A 16,096-nucleotide genomic window follows, 5' to 3' on the forward strand; every position below is an offset into this window, starting at 1 on the left:
TCAAAGGTTGCTGTGCTGGGTTTTGTTGTTCTGTTTCTTATACAATAAAAAAACCTGTCAGTACTAAATTGTTGGTTATAGTAGAAAGATTAGGAAAACAATTTTTGTGTTGATACTTTGCAGAACTCTGCACAGGAAGTATTGAAGAAAGTTTCACCCTAAATTTTTATGTATAATGGCAGGAAAAATTCTCATAAAATGATTTTCCATCTATCCCCTTTATTTCTAACATAGTTTCTTATTAAAGAACCTCTAGATTGATTGATTTATGTTGCTTCTAAGTTAATTTAAGCTTCATCAAACTTTTTCAAAACTTAAGTGCATTATAACTAAATCATACTTAAATTTATTGAATGGATATTTTCCTGGGTATTCTTTACCATGAATTCTAATTCTATACATGATTTTTATTACTTTCTTTTAAAAGGTTAACTGAAGTGTATTGTACTTTGTTCATTTCTAATATTAAATAGCAAATTAATGTACAAGAGAAGTGAGAAAATATGTAAAATAAACAAAGCTCTGGGCACTGACTTCCAAAGACATTTTATTTTACAATTTCAGAATCTCTTGTTCAGTTAGAAGAGTTGGTGTCTTGGAAGCAACAGCAGAAAAAGTCACTGATAAGTAGCAAATGATGCAATCGTATTTACTGCACAGCATTTTTTCTTTTTGAAATGTATTTTCTACAGATAAGAAACCATGTTTATCGAGAGGAGCAGTCCCATTGCTCTGAGCAGGAAAGAATGAAGACAGAAATCTCTGATCTGACAGAGGAGCTTCATCAGAAGGAGATCACTATAGCAACTATCATGGAGAAAGCTACTCTTCTGGAAAGACAGTTAAAAATGGAATTAGAGACAAAACACAAATTGTTAACAAAACAGCAGGTATGCAAGTAGGCAAAAGCAGCCCACATCATTTTACTCCACTATTGATAATGACATTTATTATCTGTGGAAAAAAAGACATCCCATTTCTTGCTGTAGTTTTTATCAGTGGTGCTGTAATATCTGTGAAGTATTACAAAAGCAGCCAAATTGATGCTGGAACAAGAAATCACCAGTAAATGTCAACTATACCTCCAAATAGAAATTCATTCTGACCATCATATCTAGTTGTCATTTTAACATGCAAAAGATCTTGAAAACTTCCAGTTTGTTGTTATTACATATGCTTTAAGTTTCTGGTTTTTCAGTGTTTTCCAAAGCTTTTTGAAGAATGGTACAAATCTGCATAGAAAATTCTAGTAATTTTATAGCTGGAAACTGTAAGATACTAGTGGGGATTTCAATGAAAAATTTTTGTTTTAAAAAAAATTGTCAGCTTCATTACTTAGTTTATAAAACAAAAGAATCATCAGTATTAGAGGTTTCTGGGTATCTCTGTGTTTTCTGAGAGGGTCACTACATGTGGAAAACTGTGATTGAAGTAATACTTTTGACAATAGTAAAGTTAGTGTTTGGGGAAAATGAGAGATATCTCCTCTTGTGTGGCACTCTTTACCAGATATTTCTGTATCAATAAAAGAATAGATATGATTCCTAGATGTCGTGAATAGGATTTCATCTAGTTTCAATGGCCTGTAAAATCTGTCCTCTTTCTATGTAGTAACTGCATGTGAGCTTGTTTTGCTAAGTCATTACTTCTTTCAAAAAGGTAAATAAATTCAGAGGTATTGTATTCTTTTATAGATGGTTTAATACTTCTTCCTACTTTGATATTGTTAGATTTGAAAATATTATAGTAAGTTTTGTAGTTACTAATGCACATTTTGTAAAATTAAGCTTAAATATATCTATACTCAGTGTTATTTCAGTTGAGAGTAATATTCTTGTATTTAACTAAGATCTTAATCTTTTCCTAGTTGTTGGAATTCCATTACCAAGTTATCAAATCTGAAAACACACATCTAAAAGAAATGATGGAAAACCAGGAATGTGAAAGTTGCATGGTAAATTTTTATAATCTCTGAAGTATGTGGAATAGTTGCTTATATTTATTGTAAATGCAGATTAAGATCATGGCAGATTTAGAGATTTCTGGCTTGCATACATTAAATAAAAAAAAATAAATATCAGGTATGCAACATAATCAAAACCAGGTGGTATTCACACACAGGCTGAAGATGAGTATAGCTAGGAGTAATTTTTACCTTAATTGTATTAAACTACAAGTAAGTTAAATTTTTCAGTAATTGTCTAGACATTAAACAATTTCCGGGAGCTTCTTTTTTTTGTAAGTGATACCACTTATTTAAGTTTAAACAGTCATCATTCTCACAGACAAAAATATGCCCCTTTTTTAATATCTTACCCCTTTGTTCACATGGTATTTAAATAGCAGTGTAAAAAACTGACACATTTTGCTCCCACCCAGCTTATTTTCAGAGTCTAGTATTTATATCTCTCCAAACAGCAGGGCTTTAAAATTTAATTGATAAAAAGTGTGCCATAAGATTATCTAGAACTATGGTTTGTGAAGGTATAATAAAGAGTATATAGGCAGTTTTCCACAAAAAGCTTCAGAAGATCCCCTTCTTACAGAACATCTGCAGTTACTGTATCACTAAAAAAAATCCCACTGGAATGTTGTTTGGAAATACTGATATAAATACATTTGGGGGGGATTTGTAGCCTGTGAATTGTCATGAAAGAATGTTACATTTACCCACACCCTTAAAACAGCATGGATGTCCATCAGTGATGTCTTACCTACACATACATACACACTATTATGGGTATCTGTGTGTGTATATTTGATTTATTATTGTGGAAGCACAGATGGATGTGTGTGTGTGCATGTCTAACTCTTCTCTGCAGTGACACTTTTCTTGAAGATTGAGAAGAGCTGTCTGACAAGGGTCCTTGGAGACATCACATGTTTGTTATATTTTAACAGTAAAATCAAGTTACTACGCATACCAAGGCCAATACATGTTTCAGTAGATTTGTGGACTTAAAAATTCTTTGCTGCTTTACTAATGTACTGTGAGGATCTAAATGTTAGATTGTGGTGTATTTGATATTAAGATTTCAGGGATTGGAGAGATTTTTATGGACATGTTTGTGCTGTACAGTGCAGCACTACACAGACCTCTCAGACCAGTGCCAGCCTAAGTCAGTATGGTGTAATGCATCATCAGGCAGAGTTACTGTCAGGGTTGAGATGTCAAAAGCAATGTAGCTGGGCCAGCTCAGTTTTGGGTTTCATGCCATTATAACTTTACTGCTGATTCTAGAGCTATTAGTGGTGGGATGACTTAGTGCTCTCCTTCTCCCTCGGTTCTGCCACTCCTCCCACTTGTGAGACATAGCTGAACCCCTGCTCCCCCATAGTTGCACAAAATATTAAATTTTATTATACCTTCTGGCATTTCCATGCCAGCTTGGCTCATAAATTCACCCTAAAACTGAGGAAGGCAAGGCTCACAGGAAGAGATGGCATCAAATCAGTGCAAGGAATAGACAAGCTTTCAAATGCAGGAACACAGTTGTGCCAGCAGTGTACAAAGAACCAAATCTGTGAAGAGTTACTGAGTTCCCAGAGAATAAGGTAGATCTAGGAATATATGAAAGCACAAGTTAATGAAATGCGAGGGGTTTTAGTCTTTTGTATGTAATCTGATAAACCGTTTGAAAATTTCCTGGTGATGACAGCATACTGTTATTGCAAATATATTACACAATGCAGTGCAGTACTCTGCAGAGAGATAGTTCCAAAATAGCTGGCTCAGGCGTGCAGCACAGGCTTTGTGGATTAAGTGATAGGAAAAAAGGAACAGAGTAGCCTGGCTAGACAACTTCCAGAGCTAATCTCCATCTTCCCTTCTTGATATCCTGGTGGATGGGGGTCTTCAGCCCCTGATCACAATGCACCTGTGGCTTGCACTTTCAGTATTCTGCCTTGCACACCGTGTGGACTAACCCAGCTGGGCAGCCGGGTTTAGTGACAAGGACAGAGAGCACTGGGCTGATGTGGCTTTACTCACTGCTTCTGAAACTGAAGGTGACTGTCTCAACACACATATTAAATTGTGCCTGTACACATACTCTGTGTCTAGTGTAGTAATGAACTCCTATAATTTTGCTTGTTATTTTTGGAGGAATTGTTACTGGAGGGAGCAGTAGAGTCTGCAGCTATAGCTGTTAATGTCATCAGTTTTACAAAGCTAGTGATAAATTTACAACAATAATATTTTGAATGCATGTTTGCTGAGAAATTTTAATTTGTTTTATTGTGTTGTAGAGGCTGTTATCCCTTCTTTTCTATTTATCTACTGTGATTTTTTTTTTCTGGAGGCAATTCTCTTGGTTTGCCCTAAATGTTGCATGATTATATATGGTAGCTAGGTCTTTTCTTTAGCATAGAACATTGTTTTGTGTTTGCTTGTTAAAAATATACCCATTTACTGTGGAAAAAATAACTACTTAATGATGGTATTATCTCCTTTCACAGTGTATAGATTTATGTAGCAAAGAACATGGAAATTTCACAGCTTCTGTTCACAAAATGAAGCATGAGAATTTAAGACTACAAAATAGCCTTGTTAAACCACAAAATGACACAGGAACATGTATACTGAGTTGCATGGATGCATGCAGAGAAACAGAGCACAGCTGCCAAACCCATTCAAAGATGCAAGAAAAGGAAGAGAGGTAATATTTAGATTGTACACATTTATGAAACTTCTTGTAAGTGTTTTGGAAGGTCTGACTGGGCCAAACTGTCAAGTTTTTTGCTGTTTCTGTTCATTGAGAACTCCCACCAACATAACTATCAGATCTAGTTAGTATGTTTGTAAGGGCTTCCTGCATTTTTCTGCATGGCTAATGGAAATTGGCAGTAAATGAAGTCCCAGAAATGTTTAATATCTGTTTTAGTATTTATCACATGAAACTTTAAAACTTTTTATGTGCTGCTCAAGCTATTCTCAGTTCCAGGTTTTGCAAGATGGAACAAACTGTATTTTTTACTACCAAATAAACACAAGACAAGGAAAGGCTAGAAAAATCAACATGAGCGTAAACTTCTCGACAGGAGGTTTTCTTAATAAGCAGTTTGAACTATAGGCCCTGCTGAAAAGCTTTGTGTCCTCCAGTTTCATTTGTTGGAAGTTTCATTAAATGGATTTTAATGCCTTGTCTGGTTTCAGTGTTCTTGGGTGACCTGATTTTGAACTGAAACGTAATTTCAGATGCTCTGAGTAAGTCATTACTACAATAAACTCCTTGTTAGGGAAAAATAATGAGAATATTCAGACTCATAGAAAGCATTGTAGTGATGACTTCTTCTTATTTACCTGTATTCAGTGAGCCAATGAATTACCTTCAAACATATTATAATCATGCCATTGCAATTAAAACAAAAAAAAAAAAAAAAACAACACCCTGCTAAACAATATTTCACAGTACAGGAAAATAAAATTAATAGGAAGCTAAATATACTGATTATTTGTAATAAAGAACTGACCTGATAGCACTAACATGAAATAGTTCTGTGAAGTAAAGCTGAAATAGTTGGAGCCAAAATTGAACATGTTAAGATTTCAAACTCAAACATTTAGGTTTTGGCAAAATTTAAAAATATTTTCTTTCTGCAAAATAGAGCAGCATCCCAGTAAATGTAGCTCCATAGCCTAAAATTTCTTTTTAAAGAGTGTTGTTTTGTGTTGGAGATAGCATTCATGTGTATATAAAAATAAATAGATATATGTATATATATATGCATATACAGAATGCATGAATATATATACATACAGATACACCCATCTTTGGAAGTGGCAGGTATGGCTGATTTCCTATGAAGTTTGAAATTATGTTGAAGATGTTGGTGAAACAAATACTTGTAAATCAAGATACAGATTATTCTGCACCAGTAGGTCTCATAACTGAACTAAATTGGTCAGTGCCATTTTTGCTCATGCTTCAACTCCTCTAAAGTGAGGAAAAAATAAGACTTTTTTTCTCCCTATCTTCTCAGGATTTACACTTGCTGTACATAAGAGACCGTGAAATTTAATTTATGAGAACATAAATATTTGATACAATAGAATTATGCATGTAATTTGCAGGACTGTGATTTCATAGCTGTTGGAAGATCAATCAAAACTGTGAGAGAGACACCTGTGAGATTTGACCTTTCTCACAACAGAAATCGCAGCCAGACTACTGAACACAATATAAATTATTATTATTATTGTAGCTAATATCATGAAACAGATATATTGAGCCTAGATTTCAGGATCTAAATCATTCATTATAATTCCTAAATGTAAAGCTATTCAGATAAATAAATACACAGATTTTAAAACGTGCAAATTTGACATGTACTGTGCAGCCAGTGTTTTTATGATTGGGCCCTCTCTGTACTATAAGTTCTCGGTTCCCAAGCAGGAAACTACCTCAGAAAACTAAATTTTTTCCAGAAAACTAAAATTAAATTTTCAATCAGATGTATGCAGATAAACTAGGAAGTTGATGTTGGTTAAGTTAAAATCTGGGATATGTTTATTTTATTCTGAGCATAAACCCTGTTATTTCTGGTTTAATTTGCAGTTCTGTTTCCATGGTAATTATGGCACTGGAGAAAGGGCACAAAATACTTTTTTTATATGATAAAAAATTAGAAAACATGGTGTTTGTGCAAGGGGCAGGTGTGTATTCTACAATAATTTTCAGTTGTGTCTCAGTCAGTAGTGGAATCCTGGGTACGGGCACCATCGTGTCTTAGGGAGGAGACCTCTAGAGAAAACACGGGAAATTGCAGGAAGTTATACTGGCAATCCAAAAAGCAGAATGATTTCTTCTTTCTTTCACTATACAGTAAATTTCTAAAGATTAGAAAGTAAGATATGCAGAAATAGCATCTTTTTGCTAAAAAGGGACTGTGCCCACATGCTACCTATAACCACCTTATTTAATTACTGTTTTCGTATGTAATTATCTTACTTCTAATTGCCATTTACATAAGCTTTCCCCACTCTCAAGACTTCAATCCTTTACTTAGACCCTGACCATATGCAGTTGATTTAAATTTGTGCATGGTCAGAGAAAACTCTCTGATGAAGCTGATATGTTCAGTTTGTTTCTTCCAAAATTAAAACGTACCTGTGAGTTATGAAATGAAAAGCTATTTATTTAGCATAAAAATATGTACAAAAAAAGTAACTGATCAAGCCAAAGTGCACTTCCATCATGTGGGGAAAGTGAAGGGTAAATTCTAAGGCTTAATGCCTGCTAAGATAGCTGGGGATCACTTAATGGATGTGTGTTTACAGTGAGTATCTGTGTTCAGGAGGTTTTTGGAGATCATACAACTCTTAGTCACACCACTGTATCAGTAACTGCAATAGATAAAGTGGAAGCAGTGAACACAAATCTTCAGGAAAAGGCTTTTTATCCATTTTAAAATCAAGCTAGCTGTTATACTTGCCAGGTTAAAGCAACAACACAAATTCTTGAAGACATTCTGGCCATTAAAGATCAGTAGTTTTCTTTCTCAACACTGGTTATGTCAACCAGCAAAGCTGAGTAAGGGATTTGGGGTTTTTGCATCACTGAATTCATTGACTGCACAGGGACCAGGCAGATTTTATGTATGAGTCAGGAAAAGTAGATCCTGTTTAAATTTCCTTTGTGAGAACACTGCTTGTCCCCTATGTCACCATGTCAACAGTGATATTATTTGTGTGGCATGTGTACATGTTAAATACTCTATGACTAATCCCACCAAAAGCATAAGTTGTTCAGCTGCAGAAATAGTGTATTTGCATTGGTAGTGTTAACAAATGGACAGCTTTTCACAAATGCACAGATTGTATTTAAAGTAGATCTGTGTTCTTAGATATTATTTTGCACATGAACTGGTAGAACTGTAAAAAACTGGAAACCATCCAGAGTAAAGGCCCAGTATCCCTGTGAAATTACCTCAATGTAGGTGTCATGTTTTTCCAAAATACCAAGCAGCCCCAGCAACCCTATGGATTACACTAGGAATGGGAGAATGGGAGTTCCTTTTAAAAAATCAGTCCTTTTTAATTTTTTTACTTTTTTGGGGGGGAAGGGAGGTGTGGTATCTGTTTTGATTATCTAAAGGTTACCATAACCCAAGTCAAGTAGGCACTCAAGTCTGAAAATTCTGTTCTTAGAGGAATTATAACACAACAGTAATAATTTTTATTAAATACATAAAGAAGCAGTTCTGGCAGGAAAAAAAAAACACAGATCACACAGACTTTACTATGGGTTTAGAGAGAAAATTACTTCCAAAAAGGTCAGAACATGAGATTTAAAAAAAAAACCTGTGATTTTATTATTCATGCCATTCAGTTATGGCAGGTTTTTTTTCACAGTGCCCTTCATCCACACTATAGATGGAATTGACTTTAAAATAGGGAGAAAAATAAAGAAAAAAAGTATTCTCCTGTGCCCAAAGAGCAGAATATATATGTAAAGAAAAGCATGAGAGAAAGGAGAAAACTCTGCATCCACAAAGGTAAACATTTTAGGTGCTTTAGAAATCTGGAAAGTTTGGTGAATAGTCTGAGAGAGTTTTATGTTAGCATGTATTATAATACTATTATTATTAGAGTAAAACTAAAATTATAGTAACAAACAGTAATACAGCATATAATAATGCATATAATTTCCATTGCCATAGCATTCAGATTATCTTAATCACAGCTTCTTTTATAATCAGAGAAAAAAATATTTTCTTGGTTAGTTCTCTGAGCTGTTCTGCACAGTCCCTGTGCTGAATACTCAGTTTCCTGGTTTAGGGCTGTTGTGGTTTAACCTGGCAGGTAAACAGCACACAGTCACTTTCTCATTCCCCCACTCACAAGGAAAGAATTGGAATTTTTAAAAACTGATATTCATATGTTGAAATACAGTTTAATGGGACATAAAAATAAGGTAGTAGTAATAATAAAAATGACAATAATAAAATAATAATAATGCTATAATTAGAATATATGAAACAAGTGATGCCCAGTGATAACAATGCAGTTGCTCACCACCTGTCATGATGCCCAGGCAACCTTCCCCCAGCTTTTTATTGCTGATCCTGCTCCCATATGGTCTGGAATATCCCTGTGGTCAGCTGGGATCAGCTGTCCCAGCCGTGTCCCCTCCCAGCTCCTTGTGCACCCCCATTCTCCCCTCTGGTGGGATGGGATGAGGAGCAGAAGAGGCCTTGGCTCTGTGTAAGCTCTGCTCAGCAGTGACTAAAACATCCCTGTGTTACCAGCACTGTTTCCAGCACAAATCCAAAGCACAGTCCCATACAAACTGCTGTGAAGAAAATCAACTCTGTCCCTGTAAAAACCAGCAGAAGGGCTTCTGTAAAAGCAGGTCCATCAAGGCTCCACAGCCACTCTCTCCCAACACCAAATATTCAAATCAAGACTAGAAAATGATGGTGTGATCTTTCTGCAGAAAACACTGTCTTTTCCCTGCACTTGGCAAGTTCTTTTTATTTAAAAAGAAAAAAAAGTACTGACTAGCACTGCATACTCTTGAATATTTATTAAATTATATTTTAGTGGCAGAGAACATGCTCTTAAAAAGCTTTTATAGCTGCATTTCAGATTACTAGAGTGTTTTAGGAAATTTGCAACGATAGAATCTGTTCAAACTGCTATTATGTTTTAATAGTTACCTCCCAAGATTAAAATTTCATCATGAGCATAGACCGATACGATAGAAATTTTTATCTCAGCTAGAAATACTGTAACATAAAATTAATAGAATCTGAAATAAGTTTTTTTGCATGTTTTGGTATGTAATACAAGGAATGATGCCATTGAAAATTAGTGTAATTTTGCAGGCATCTGGGCAAGTGAGTCTCAAAATTGTCTGCTTTTATCAATACAGTATCAGAATTGTTCAGTTAACTATTTTGGGAATGGGAGGAATATGGCTTTCTTTTTTTTTAAGTTGCTACTAACCCTAATAGTTTTTGCTTTACAGAAATACAAATGATTAGAAGTATGTACTTGCACACCAATTCTGATCACTGAGATACAAGAGTTTTTGAAAATCCTAATAATATGCTTTAAAATAATTTTTTAAGCTTTAAGATTTCATTTATTGTTACAAAAGAAAGTTATTGTACAATTTTTCAGAGAGTGCATTTTAAAAATCTAATCATTTTTTTATTAATCTCCAAAGTGTTACCATTAAATCACTGGCAAAATTATCATTGCAGTAAAAATGCAGAATCAAAGATTCTTGTACTATTTTTGTTTAAGTATTTATTCTAAATTCTAGCCACTTGAACATAGTTGTTTAAGTTACTATTAGATCAAAATTGACTAATTATCCAACCACTAATAATAGGTTTTTTCTCTCCTCTTGCACGTTCACATTTTAATTCCTCTATTTGTGTGGCTGAATTCACTCTGGTGCTTGCATAGCCTTTTCCACTGGCAAAAGGAATGGTAGCCATTAGCAAAGGATAGGTAACAAACACTTAAGGAGAACTGGCATCTTCAATACCTGAGGTGAGTTTGTGTTTAAGCTCGTTCTGCCAGAGTTATACCAACCAAGGCAAGGTTCCTCAGCCTAAACTCCAGTGAAAGGGTTTAAATTAGGGTGGTTTAATTCACAGCTGAAGCAGACACAGAAAGCACACTGAGAGTTTTACAGTAACCTAGGTGGAAATTGCTAAATTGCTGCAATTTGGTAATGCTGAATCTTGTGCCCATGCAACTTCATGCATGAAGCAGTTTGAACAGCTAAGTAATCAAAACTGTGTCAACAAGTAAAATGAAAATTCCTTGGCTTTGCTGTGATAGCTTAAGAGTTTTAACTGGGTTTCATATGTAGATTTTTTTTTCTTTTAGATCCTTCCAAAATAAAGATTCATGGGAAGTGGAATGTCAACAGACTGCTGTGCTCACTGCTGGTGGATACCACAGACACTGCACTCCTGCTTTGTGCGGCCACTGCAATATCACTGGTTCAAAAAGTGATAGCACTTTATCTTCTCATCCACTTCACAGAGGCCATGAAAAGAAAATAGATTCTAAATCTCCCTTACCACCAGTGGGGTATCCTTTGGGCCTTCCTGGGCCATTTCCTGAAGTGGCCAGAACAGGCAGCTTTCAGAGCCCTGCTTACAATGCGGAAGAAATCAAATTATCAGTAAGTAACTATTTTCCCGTAACACATATATTCTCAAAAATCCATCTGTGGACCAAATGCAGCCTTGGAGAAGCCAGAAATTAGATCACTCTTGTTGTCATTGTTATTTATAGAGTGCCAGCCCAGCAAAAATATAAGTACCTTATCCTAACAGAAATGCTGTTTTTCTGGAGATTAAACATCCCCTACTGAGCCATACCTCTGTTATAATAACAGTGGTGATAATTACCTGCCATTATGTGACTGTGAGAAAGATTTCTACATTTTATTGGCTTCTATATTGGGGCACTTTGCTTTGTATTGCCTGTACAAGAGCACTCTGCTTCAAGTGTATTTCCATAATACCTGCAAACTTATTGCCTTAAGTGCTGCTAGACAAATCAAGTTCCTATTTGATCTACATCTCTGACTGATGGATGAAATCAGAAAAATCATAGCAACTATTTTCCATATGTTAGCTATTGTATTTGAAAAGAAACAAATTATAAGTGCTGTGATCCTTATTTTTCTTTGAGTGAAAGAGGAATAGGACAGCATTCTTTCTTTTTGTCTTCATAGTCTGGAGACTATCACCCTCCATGACAAGTGAGACAAATCCCACTTTGCCTAGGACAACTTAAGAAAATCTTTCCATAATTATTTGGCTTTAGAGCTCCCTTTAAATTTGAGATTTTACCTCTTCATTAGTATTTTCTCTTCTACCTTAGGCCTCCACTACAGGCCACTATTGTTTTGCACTTGACAATTAGCACTTTCCTGACCTCAAGACACAAAAGCATACTATCAGTAAGCAGTGAAACTAGAAATGTCAGTGAGGAATGAGCTACAGGCCTCCATCTGTCCAGCTGTGATGCATGGATCTTTGTAACCAAGAGATTCTCAGCTGCAGGGCTCTGGCTGAAGCTATAGAGGCAGAAGAGGGAAGACTTCAGCATTTATTGGGGGGATTGACAGGCTGTGATACCTGTGGTTGTTGTACCCCGGTTCTGCTGTCCGCTTCAGAAACAAATGCACAGCCTTTGCCATCAGAGATGTGGCTGCTGCAGAACTATCTCCATAGTCCAGAACCTCACTAGTTTTTGGGAGGGGAGGTGTGGTATCTGTTTTTATTATCTAAAGGTTACCATAACCCAAGTCAGGTAGGCACTCAAGTCTGAAAATTCTGTTCTTAGAGGAATTATAACACAACAGTAATAATTTTTATTAAATACATAAAGAAGCAGTTCTGGGGGAAAAAAATGTGATAGGAGGAACTGTAATGATGGTGTGCTTGTGAAGCAGGGATTGCAGGGTGGCCCTTCACTGACCGTGGTCCATCAGCTCTCCAGTAGCCTGAGAACACTGAGAGCCATGTTGTCCCAGGTACTTGACCTCACTTCCATTTTATATTCTTATGTTTCACAGGAACTTGAAGTAAACAGCTTCTGGTTTCTTATGGCTTAAGAGTTTTCCTCTTTAAACTGCTAATCATGAAGAGTCATTTGGACTTTTCCAGATGAGTCTGATATACACCAGTTCTTCTCTTTTCTGTCAGAAGTGTCAGACAAAGACATCAAATCACAAAGCTTCTGTTTCCAGACAGCCTGGAAAAAATGTCCCTTCTGAGACACTTCTGCAAGCTGCAGGGAAACTATTTCCCAGCTGGCACTCAGGCCAGGGTCAATGCCAAGACTTTCCAGCTGGTGTGTGGGCAAACACATAACAAAACTGTTAAGCAAGAGATATTTCTCATGCAGAGTCTATGTTCAAATCTCTGGCATTGAAGCAGGTACAAGTTCAGACCACTGAAATTAAATGATCACTCAGGCTGACATTGGAAACCACAGCTTTAGTGCAAAAATCATTCAACAGTCTGTTACTCCAGAGTTCTGTGTTCAAAGGCAAAGCTGTTCCAGTGAGGAGAAAGAGGGAGGAGAATGCACAATATGTTAAACCAGAGTTCTTTGACTGAGTTCTGAGGTCTTCAGGGGTGTAGAACACAGGACCCATGTGAAATCTCCAGTATGTTCAAAACTTCTGAAAATCTTACAAGCACTAGTTTTCTGAAGAATATTTGTAGCACAAAGTGAAAACATCCAATTTCCAGGTGATGTCCTGATACCTACCAAAATAACTCTTGGTATTGAGGGAAGAGAGAAAATAGTCTGTAGGGCTTTAGACAGTGACTTATGTCTCTCTCCTGGTAAAGAATCTTCAGACAAAGATTAGTAAATGTTTCACTGCAACCTCTGCCCTTTCACATTCTTACTTAGAGGTGACATGTATAGAAAGAATCATAGAAAGCTCAGCTGGGATTCACTGGAAATTCCCATAACACCAAAAATTCTTGTTTCGAGGGTTTCCAAATCTAGGGAAATACTTTTTCCTCTAAACAGTACTTTAGGGTGTGCTCTCTTCCTGAAATGAACAACTTCAGAAAATAATTGGTTGATCTTTTAGTCAAAAGATCAACCAATAAATAGTTTCTCATGTTTCTCTTGAGATGATAGACAGTTGTTTGTTCTGGATTTAAGCCTTGGAAATAACAAGACAAGCTGTAGTAATTCAAATTTAAATTAGACATTAGGAAATTTTCTAACATTAGTATGGGAATTCGCTTAACAAATAAATTGCAATGAAAAGTTGAGGCAATTCTACCCCTGGACATCATTAGGAATTATTTTGACAGTCCTGATCCTACCCTGAGGCATGCTGTAGTCCATGTCTCTCACTCCTAGGTATTACTATTTCCTAGCTACGCAGGCCCTCTAAAAATCTTCCTATGTCACTCAGCAATTTTCTAGGCATCTCAAATTTAATTTTCATATATGAGCAGAAGCGCGTTTAAGACAGCACCTGCTGCCTAACATGTATTGCAGTGTAGGGTTAGAGGAAACTGCTCCCAAAACATCCCAAATTTAGTCATTGTGAGACTAAAATTAGCCAGACCAATTTCTACTCTTGGTACTACAAAATCTTTCCTGGAAAGTAGAAGCAGCTAAACATGAGAAGACTCTAACACTGGGATTTGGCAGCTCATGATTTGACCAGTAAATGCTAAAATATCCCACGTGTTAAAGCTTTCTTGCTGCCTTGCTGAAGGTCCATCCAAGAATGCTGGGACAACTCATGGGGCAAGTGAGAGATTACCTCTAGGCAAATTAATTAGGCAGTTCTGTCTCTCTCTCTTTGAGAGAGCTAATTTCCTGAATGGCTCTTCCCCAGCAATCCAGAATGAATTCTTAACCATTAGTTCTTATTTAAGGAGAAGACATACTTAGCACATATTTCTTCTATAGAAATATGCATCTCTGTCAGGTGCATTCCTTCCTTTCCAGCAAATGATGAGGCAGAAAATGAGTGTTTCTCATTACTGGTGTACACCAAAGAAATATGAGATCAGCTGGCATTGTAGAAATGAAAATATAGAGTCTTCCTTGCCTTATTACCCAGACAAGTTAGATGGAAAGCTTATTATGCACCCATCCCTATCCAGTTTCAGTTAGAAACCCAAAAGACATAAAAGCAGTAATACCTGAGAAAAAAGAATTTCAAAACCAAGAACTATTAATCTTATCTGAGACATGGATTAAAGCCCTTTCTTTGTGGTTTTTCTTCCTCAGAGGCCAAAAGTAAAGACAATAGAGAACAGAATGAAAGAACGGACCAGAGACTTGGAATGCAAAATGCTGCTAACAAGGAATGTTGCCTTTTAGACTTGCTTAGATAAAACCATCTCTCAAAGTGCATGAAAAACAATGCATTAGGGACCTATCTAAAATCATAGTCTGTGATGTCTGACCCTCGTGTAAGGAGCTGTGGGGAGCCATGACCTGCTTATTCTAAGTGATAAACATTCTTCTCTCAACTCTGAGGAAATTCAGAAATGTCTCTTTCAGAGTTTACAGTGTATTTCAAGAAGAAACACATCAAAGTACCAGTTGAAGCAAAGGACATTTAACACTTTGGGAAGATGGCTAGATTGCAAGGCCAGTCTGTTTCCAATGACGAGTCAGTAATTCTAAGCATTGTTATCCTGAATCTCTAAGAATCTTTTCTAACTAGATTTAAATTTTCTGGGACTGGCGCCTGTGTAAATCTGCAGTCCACAAGGAAAAGTCTAACATGACATTTTTCTCTAGGTGATGACACCTCTTAAATTTGTATTTCAGATTCAGATTTTCCCAGTTTCTCATGCTTCTCACTGAAAGTGTTTTATTTGCTCAGCATTGAATCAACAATTCCATTTCTGGTATTTAGTAAGGGGAACACATGGTGATTTTTCAGGAAAAGCCTCCAAATTCAATGTATTCTCCATAATACAAAAGCCTTCTTCAAATAATTTAAAATAGTACTAACAATTCTGTCACTGAGTCTTGACATCATGAGGAGATGTATTTGTGACCTAGCCCATGGAGGAATAAATGGCACGTAGCCATGGCATTTAGCATGTCAGGAAAAAATCTTCATATGGGAGCAGTGATAATTTATGAATGGGAAATCATGCATGTGTTTATGAAGAAAATCAAAGGCAGGTGATGTCCGACCATTTTCTTAAAGTTTAGAGGATTGGTGTTCTTTCTTATTCTTGCTGGTACTAGGATTGAGGTGTTATGGTAAAAAATGATCCAGTACTTTTAAGTTTTTTTATTCATACATGTCAAATTAAGTCACTTTATCTTGCCATCATTTTAAAACATTCATTTGGAGGGATTGAGAAAAGGAAGATTCTGCTTTTTCTGTGAATTTCATTTTAGGAGCCCTATACATCAGGAAGCCTCTCTCACTCAAGAAGGATGGTATTAAACTCTGAATTTATTTCCAGCTATCACTCACTTCTGTACTTTGAAAAGAAAAGGGGTTTAGTATAGGAAATCTCTAAATTTCATCTCAGAGTCTGCTGCAAAGGTTTTCAATGGATTGGTGCTTTAGAGCATTTTTCTAGTTAGTATCTTTTAGCCTTAAAAGCT

General features: G+C 36.1%; 1 protein-coding gene across 6 annotated transcripts in view; it reads left to right on the plus strand.

Annotated features, from left to right (window-relative positions):
• The window catches only part of DEUP1 (deuterosome assembly protein 1), a 47,916-nt gene that overhangs the window by 23,481 nt on the left and 8,339 nt on the right, over positions 1-16,096 (plus strand). For 3 of the 6 annotated variants that reach the window (XM_074535131.1, XM_074535133.1, XM_074535132.1), the window contains exons 10-14: positions 693-890; positions 1,868-1,954; positions 3,898-4,008; positions 4,459-4,658; positions 10,847-11,147. In XM_074535131.1, the coding sequence (XP_074391232.1) occupies positions 693-890; positions 1,868-1,954; positions 3,898-4,008; positions 4,459-4,658; positions 10,847-11,147 (897 nt within the window). The remainder of the gene's footprint in view (positions 1-692; positions 891-1,867; positions 1,955-3,897; positions 4,009-4,458; positions 4,659-10,846; positions 11,148-16,096) is intronic. The other 3 variants (XM_074535134.1, XM_074535135.1, XM_074535137.1) reach the window with 2 other exon arrangements.

The sequence above is a fragment of the Zonotrichia albicollis genome, chromosome 2, assembly GCF_047830755.1.
Source record: "Zonotrichia albicollis isolate bZonAlb1 chromosome 2, bZonAlb1.hap1, whole genome shotgun sequence".
Taxonomy (NCBI): domain Eukaryota; kingdom Metazoa; phylum Chordata; class Aves; order Passeriformes; family Passerellidae; genus Zonotrichia; species Zonotrichia albicollis.